This window comes from Opisthorchis viverrini, assembly GCF_000715545.1.
Source record: "Opisthorchis viverrini unplaced genomic scaffold opera_v5_289, whole genome shotgun sequence".
In the NCBI taxonomy this organism is placed as follows: domain Eukaryota; kingdom Metazoa; phylum Platyhelminthes; class Trematoda; order Opisthorchiida; family Opisthorchiidae; genus Opisthorchis; species Opisthorchis viverrini.
This window is the reverse complement of record NW_008751948.1, coordinates 645,726-654,502: the sequence shown is the minus strand read 5'-3', so window position 1 is coordinate 654,502 and position 8,777 is coordinate 645,726. Positions and strand designations below refer to the sequence as shown.

At 48.1% G+C, this 8,777-nt stretch overlaps 1 protein-coding gene across 1 annotated transcript in view; it reads left to right on the top strand.

The window, feature by feature from the left end:
* T265_09631 (hypothetical protein) overlaps window positions 1–7,538 on the top strand; it is a gene marked incomplete at both ends in the record, with an annotated part of 7,913 nt that extends 375 nt beyond the window's left edge. Inside the window, 2 exons of the mRNA XM_009175761.1 lie at window positions 6,855–6,977; window positions 7,139–7,538. Of these exons, the coding sequence (XP_009174025.1) occupies window positions 6,855–6,977; window positions 7,139–7,299 (284 nt within the window). The remainder of the gene's footprint in view (window positions 1–6,854; window positions 6,978–7,138) is intronic.
* Window positions 7,539–8,777: the final 1,239 nt, after the last annotated feature.

Below are 8,777 nucleotides of genomic sequence, written 5' to 3'. Positions count from 1 at the left end.
TTGAACATCCTCGCCATGGTTCTGTTTCTGGTGGGCTACTGGATTTATCGATTTTCCGACAACCAAAAGGACCTTTTCCGTCGCCAACCAAATCATCCTTCATTTGCCGGTACGTGAACATTGTGAACGTTTTCAATAATGGATGTTCGGAAATAGCTTTCGTATCGATGAGTCATGTTTTCTACGTGTCTTCCAAATTAGGACGAATTGGTTCTATTTCATTGAATTATCTTGGCCGATAGGATTGTACGGTATTTTGCGTAGAATATTGAGACGTTTCTCCCAAATTCAAGCAGTGCTACTGTTCTATCTGGTAACGAGTGCTTGAGCAGACCTGGTAACGCCGTACCACAGACAAAACTCCCAGCGGTCTCGTTCTACCACGAATTCACATCTGATGGTGAAGCTGAAGGAGGTTGTGATCAATTCATCTAACTTCGTGATCTACCTGTGTTGAAAGGAAGCATGAGCAGCGTGTTGTCCTACTTGCCTCAGTGTGTGCGGTCAGATAGGCTGGGCGTTGAGGCTTGAAAATGGGTTTCAAGATGTCTGAGGCTGTCAGCTTCGGATGACGCCCAGATGTTGCGGCCTAAACAGATGCGAGACGAACAGGTGGGCTTGCAAGGACACAGTTAATAATGCAGTGGGTGAGGGAAAGAAAGGGGGTGTGAAAGGAAAGGAAGGCAGCCGATAACACCGCACGATCCCGACCCAAAGTTGCCACTTTGATGTGGTGGTCGGACTCGAGTGCTGTAATGATCCCACTGGCTACACTGGTTGTAACATCGTTCTCTAAGGTCCAACCATCTTAGAATTGCCAAAGGGGAGCAATCACATCAAGAGCAGTGAGACCTCGTACCACCAGTAATCGTGCTACGAGGCGGTCTGGGAGTAGCGGTGCTGCTTTTCTTTGAGGAAGAACGAGTTGGAAAAAGTCGGCCCTGAAAACCTCACACTGTTATTACCCAACGGTTTTCCGTGACCGCCTCCGGATTATCCGTATCGTTGAAATATTCCTAAAACCAGAGTGCGGTGCTTCCCAAATGGCACCTACTGCGTACAGCTGTTTCAAGAGTGAGACAGCCTTACTCCCCGCGCCCTCGGATTAGGCCAACCCTCTATAGAATGTTGAGTCATCGGAACCGGACGGCCCCCGCTGCCTCACGGGTCAGACTTTTGAGTCACAGGCTATAACCAGGGTCCCCATGCCAAAGCCCACATCCTCCGACTAGTCTGTGGGTCAGTCAAAGGCTCAAGGTTGAGTCCCTCAATCACATCATCTTCGTCGGCCTGGAAAACCGGGAAGTATCGCTTGTCCGCACAGATCTGTGTCCACCAATGTCCTTCCCCAAACCCTTACCACCACAAGCAAACGTTGCTAGGCCATTTGACCGTCAGTTATCTGACCGATGGGCCTTATGTCTGTCGTCTATTAGCAGTAAGCAAAATACCTTCCTAAATCCACGAGACCCTTTTGACGTCCGCAAAATAAATAAATAATAACGTCCGTACACTATGTCTAACAGGCAATGATCACTGAAACCCTTTAAAACGGATGTGTGCTGTGTCTCCGAAACACACATGTAATACTCAACCTGGGTTATGCATCCCAGGACAAACTTTGTTCTTTCACATTCCCCCGTCTGTCTGTCTGGTGAGCCAGAAGCGAATATATGGCATGTGAGTTGCACTCAGCCCCAGAGCTGAACGCGCTTTGCTGGATTTCCATCCAGTTGCTGAACGCGCTTTGCTGGATTTGATCCCATCCAGTTGTCCCGCCCAATCAAGACAATGCCCCTGGGCATAAAAAGCGCTGTCCGTTTGTATCGTTGGACGTCCTAACGGATTGTAGTTCTGACGCTGAGAGGAATACTTTCTATCGAGTTATTCAAGCCTTTTTATCAAGCAAGAAGCACTGAGATTATGAACCTTGCGAGCGATATGAATACCCAAGTCGGTCGTCTGAGCTCATTGGAATCGCATTTGGGCGGTCGATTCGGAGTCAGTGCTCGTCACAGGGACAACGGAGATCAACTCCTCCAGTTGTGTGGTGATCATGAACTGTTTCTGTCCAGTACAATCCTTCAGCATAAACGTTCGCATCGCATAACCTGGAGGCCATCAATTGCGAATCAACCGTGAACCAAGTTTGATCACATTGCTATCAGCTACAGTTCAAGACTGCCGGCCCTTCCGGGTCTCACGGTGCGAGAACGCCTGACATTTCGTTTCACTTCAGGCTCCCGTGAGCCAGCGGGAAACATGCCAATCCACCAACTTTGAAGAACTATCATACCTCAACTATGTCGATCTAAGCTAGTCCAGAAGCTCTCCACAGTAAACCAGGATAGAGCATGGAAAAAATGTGAAAGGGGGGCTATGCTAGCGATGGTCAGTGCCGACCGCCCAACCTCTCCGATTCGACCAAAGACAATTAGGTGACATCGAGATCGCTGTCCATGATTGATGCTACAAATCCTTACCAGCAGACAACGAGTGTGACGGCTCGCGCAGATCCCTCAAACGTCAAACAGTGAAGAGCCTATCCACGTTATTGCCTTCAATGCATAACCCCCCTCCCAATCTCCTCAATTAAAAGTTCACTGTATTTGCGCTGCATTGACCCGTCAATTATATCAGCTACCGCTCCCAATGCACAACTATCTACCCCCACCTCCCCGAGATCGCTCAGTGATGAATTTACTAACCGGAAGGTCCGTGATTCGAACCAGATTTCTGTATCTCGACTTCTGCATAAGCTTGGACAACTTGGCAGTGATCCAGTCCATGTGTGCTTCCTCCGGCTGCCATGGCAGCTATGCACCGAAAGGGTGTGACAGCCAAACGATTGTCTTTTTTATCCTCGGTGAACGAAACTGCGGCAAGTTGGCGGTTTTTGCAGCTGATGGTGATAATAACGCCACACGACGGCCAATGTGGCATGAGAATATTTTTAACTGTAGATTTCATGGTTGTAGGTGGTCCAGGATTCTGCTAGGGCGCCCAGACCTAGACAAGACAATGATTAGGGTTTTGAACCAAAGGCTGACCGCAAAGTAGCTGGGTTTGGCGGGAAATGCAAGTGCATTGCCATTTTACAGAACACGTCGTCATGGGTGTTCCAGCATGCAACTTGGAGGAGGGCTAGGAGATTGTGTTGTTCAGGCCTCTAGCAATGTCACAACCTGGTATGAGAGGCTCCGTGAGTGTCGCAGGGACACCCCCCAATACATCTCAGTGGGTCACGGGATACACAAGTTGTCACGTGGTTTCTTCGTGATGGCCCAGTACGTTTGGTATGAAGACGGTGACGGTAACACCAACCATATTTGCTCGTCCTTGTTCTGACGGAAGCTCTTGAGCATTTTTAACCAGCGACGATCAGAATGTTTCGGATCCTATCCAGGAAGCCATATTCCTCTAAATTCACTGTCCAAGGTCATCAACCGCTGTCCACAATCAAGATAACGTGGTGTGGTTGACGCTGAGTGGTTCCGTCGAGTTTGTTTAACCTTCCCACCGTGCCCCGTCCAGATTGACGCACTCGCAACAGTACCTCACTTAACACACAGGATCATTGTGAAAAATTCTATGCCGAAAGAAAAACATTTTTGCAAACTTTTGTTCGGACCAATGGGGGAATACTGCCTTTGCTCTATCTGGACTGCATGTCATTCTTTCCTCTTCCGGTTAAATAATCTTTACATGTCCTTTCCAGTGAATATCCCCATACCTGATCCAGTTTCTTTGGGAGCCTAAGCGGTGTGCATGCTTCAGAAGAGCACCTCTCTGGTTACTCGCCGCTGCAGTAACTTGCTGTAGTCACAAAACAACTCGGTTCCGTGTGTGTCTTTCATCTATGACTATTGTCTAAGAATGTTCTCCTGTTTGATTATTGTTCGCTTTTTTGGAGAAGTCTGACAAACGTTCCTGTCCTCGTCAAGAATATGGCTAAGAATACGAGGTGCTCAGTAGGTTTTCTGTTGCTCCTCTTCGAAAGGACCACTGGCAACAGCGGAACAACTGTACTGGGAGGTGCATGTCGAGCTCAGTAATTATCGTCGCTGTAAGAACAGCGTACTCGTCATACAGTGGTTGTAGCCGNTGTCTGAGGCTGTCAGTGTCGGGTGACGCCCAGATGTTGTGACCTAAACAGATGCGACACGAACTGGTTGCCTCTTCTAACAAGTGGGCTTGCAGGGACACAGTTAATAATGCAGTGGGGGGAGGGGAAGAAAAGGTGTCTACCCGCCCTGCTATCGGCAACAGTACGACGACGCAGCTGATGACACCGCGCGATCCCGACCTAAAGCTACCACTTTGACGTGGTGGTCGGGCTTGAGTGCTGTAATGATCCCGCGGGCTACATTGGTTTTAACGTCGTTCTATAAGGTCCAACCATCTTAGAAGTGCCAAAGGGGAGCAATCACATCAAGAGCAACGAGACCCCGTACTACGAGTAATCGTACTACGAGGCGGTCTGGGAGTAAAGTCGTACTGTCCTCTTCGACAGGAGCCTGAAGGCACTAAGATGTTTCCTTCAGGCGACCAGCGTGTCCATCTTCATGGAAGCAACGGTGCTGTTTTCCTTTGAAGAAGGACGGGTTTGAAAAAGTCGGCCCTGAAAGCCTCATACTGTGATTGCCCAACAGTTGACCGTGACCGCCAGCGCTTTATTCAGTATGGTTGAAATACTCCCAAAACCAGAGGGGTTCTGCCCACAAAGCACCTGCTGCGTGCAGCTGTCTCAGGAGTGAGACAGCCTTTCACCCTGTGCTCCCGGATTAGGCCAACTCTCTGCAGAGTGTTGAGTCATCGGCACCAAACAGTCCCCGCTATCTCGTGGGTCAGACTTCTGGGTCAAAGGCTCAAGGTGAGGTACCTCAATCACATCACCTTCGTCGGCCTGGAAAACCGGGAAGTTTCATTTGTCCGCACAGATCTGTGTCCACCAATGTCCCTCTCCAACCACTCCCCCTCCACAAGCAAACGCTACTGGATCATTTGACCGTCAGTTATCTGACCGATTGGCCTTATGAATGCCGTCTATTGGCAGTAGACAAAACACCTTCCTAAATATTTGAAGAGATCCTTTTAACGTCCGTACTCTATGTCAAGTTGCCAAACAGGCTATGCGCGCTAAAACCCTATAGTCCTTTAAAACTGATGTGTGCCGTATCTCCGAGGCACACATGTAACCGGGGTTATGCATCCCAGGACAAACTTTGTTCTTTCACATTTCTCCCTCCGTCTGCCCGGTGAACCAGAAGCGATGATTGTGGAATATATGGCATGTGAGTTGCACTCAACCTCAGATCTGAACGCGCTTTGCCGGATTGAATCCCAGTGAATAGTAATCTTTGTCCCACCCTGTTGCCCCGCTCGATCAATTTCAATGACCCTCGACATAAAAAGCGCTGCCCCTTTTGTATTGTTGGCTTGTGCTCTAATGGGCTGTAGGTCTGACGCTGAAAAGGATGCTTTCTACTGAGTTATTCAGGCTTTTTCGTCAAGCAGGAAGCACTGAGATTATAGACCTTGCGAGCGATATGAACGCCCAAGTCGGTCATCTGAGCTCCTTGGAATCGCATTTGGACGGTCGATTCGGAGTCAATACTTGTCACACAGACAACGGAGATCGACTCCTCCAGTTGTGTGCTGATCTCGAACTGTTTCTGGCCAGTACAAACCTTCAGCATAGGTGTTCGCATCGCGTAACCTGGCAGCTACCAACTGCGAATCAACCATGGACCAAGTTTGATCACATGGCCATCAGCCACCGGCAGAGAGCTACAGTTCAAGACTGCCAGTCCTTCCGGGGCACACGGTGCCAGCACGCCTGATGGTTCGTTTCCCCTCAGTCCCTCGCAAAGCAGCGGGAAACATGCCAATCCACCAACTTTGAAGATCTACCATAGCTCAACGGTGTCAATCTGAGCTAGTCCAAAAGCTCTCCACAGTAAACCAGGAGAAAGCATGGAAAAAATGTGAAAGGGGCTTTGTTAGCGATGTTCAACGCCGACCGCCCAACTTCTCCGATTCGACAAAAGACAATTAGGCGACGTCGAGATCGCTGTTTATGATTGACGCTAGATAATCCTTACCAGAATGCAACGAGTGTGATGGATCACGCAGATCCCTCAAACGTCAAACAGTGGAGAGCCTATCCACGTTATGGCTCCCCTCCCAATCTCCTCAATTGAAAGTGCACTGTATTTGCCGCTTCCAATGTGCAGCTATCTACCCCACCTTCCGAGATGGCTCAGTGGTGAATTTACCGACCGGAAGATCCGTGGTTCGAACCCAGTCTCTGCATCTCGACTTCTGTATAAGCTTGGACAACTTGGCAGTGATCCAGTCCATGTGCTTTCTTCGGCTGGCATGGCAACTAAGCATCGTAAAGGTGTAACAGCCAAACGATTCTTTTTTACCCTCGGTGAACGAAACTGCGGCAAGTTGGCGGTTTTCGCAGCTGATGATGATGGCGATCATGATGACACTGCTCGATGGCCGATGTGGCATGAGAATATTGCTAGTTGTAGGTGTCATGGTTGTACGCGGGCTAGGATTCTGTTAGATCGCCCAGACCTAGATAAGACAATGATTAGGGTTATAGACCAAAACTTGACTGCAAGGTGGCAGGGTTAGGCAGAGGTCGGATTCTAACCACGGACCCTCAGGTCAGTAAATTCGCGCTCTAACCACTTGGGCCATCTGGTGGGAACACCGGATCAGCAATGCTGAAGTACGTCGATTGGTATTCGGGAGAAATAACTCACCTTCAGTAATTATCCTATTGACTGTTCCCTCTTATCCCTTCAGGTAACAATTTCCTACGTTTCTTCCGCACACAGATACTCCAAAAATTTCCGGTCCACATGCACAACGTCTTCTTGCAGGTGGCTGGTGGGGCTTTGTTAGGCATCCGAACTACCTCGGCAATCTTTTGATGGTATACGCGGCTGCAATGCTCTCAGGTGAGATCCATTTCTTGGGTGTTCAAGTCAGTTGTGTTCTTTTCACCCTACCTACTCATTCACAGGTCCGACCCCCCGACGGACCGACATACTGCTGATGCTACTCAGTAATCAGTTGCGTTCCGACTAAATCGTTTGTTTGTTTGTTTTTTCCAACAAAGGTTTTGCCTCCCCGATACCGTGGACCTACCCACTACTCTTGACGGCTGCTCTGCTTCATCGTATCTGGCGTACGGAGTACCTGAACGCTGAAAAGTACGGATCCAGCTGGACGGTCTACACCAAACTGGTTCCCAACAAACTCATCCCAAGAATCTATTGATATTAGTATTAATACGAATAATGCTCAGTGTTGATTTTTTATCCACCACCCGCTCTGATTGTCCGTTTCCCAAATATCGTTCACACTCCTTGCTGTACGTAAACGTAAACACTAGTACCCTGATATCTTTCAAATCCCTCCATAACTGTCTACATATATTGCTAGTCATCCAAAAAAACAAACCCAGGGATTTTTTAAGATACCGTTATTTTTATGTCTATTGTGCATATCTATGTCCCCACCCTCCAATTTTACTATATTTTGTATAAAAGATTCATCGTCCTTATTGAGATGGCTCAGCTGGGTAGAGCGTGAATTTACTGACCGGAAGGTTCGAACCCGACCTCGACTTCCCTTGTCTAGTCTTGGGCAATGCGGCAATATCCCAGCCCTCGTGCAACCTTCGGGTGGAATGGCAGTTGGGCACCACCGAATGGGTACTACAACTCCTTATTGATGCCTGGATTCACGGTGGTGCGTATGGCGAGCGAACTCTCCATCGATTCGCCCGAATACTCATAGTTAGTGGTTAATCTAAACGCCGGATTTATTGTGGGTCCAGTTTTGCCAAATATTGGCAGCTGTAACGCCTTGGTTTACTTTCGTTTTATTCGTCTGGCTTAGAATCTGTCTTGCAAACATATAGGGACCGATTATCAGTGGTCGGTTATCTAGACATTCGCTCTCGCGCCATCTGATTGGTGGATTGGAGAGCATTTGTTCGCAATTTCGTTGGTTGCTTAGGAATTAGGAGGTGTGCGACCTTAATTACGAAAATAGGAATTTTCCAGCTCAACACAGTTACCGTACTTCGTACCCATAATGTACGAAATAATCATGCGGTCAACCGATTCTTCAGTTCGTTTGTAAAATAGAAACAGAATTTTTCGAGCACTGCTACTTAGGAGCACAAGAGAGCCTTTGGTTTTTATGACCATATTATTGTTTGAAAAGTTCGGCGACTGAATTGTCACTAATGTGAGATAGAATGAATGATTGAATTCTCGCTTGCTCGAACCCAATCGCCCTGTTGTTTCCACTTAGTGGAACAGCATACTTTTTGCGGTTTTCCTCTTACAGATACCCTTAAAAGTTTACCTTATTAGAAGGATTGCATAAATCTGTCATCTTTCCGTCGACCACTGTAATTTTTCCGCATAAAAATCAATCAGTCGTGTTCCAAAGGTCTCCATCCATCCAGCAGGCATTTCACACTAGCTTCTCTGGGATTTTCCAGTTCCTTGGACAGTGTCCGACGGCCCCCCCCCCCAAAGCCTCGAACCTGGCTGTGATCCGAAAAATGATCTGGAAAATGCGTTCCCGGATGCATCAGTCAGATCGGTCCAGATCACTAGTCCTCAGAATTTAAGTCCACTAGCCTCTCTTTTCCGGTGTGTTTACTGTGAGGTGTAAGGGAGCATAACTAAACCGAAGCAGGATAGTCAGGTGCAATGGTCACGTGGTTTGTAAATGTTTCT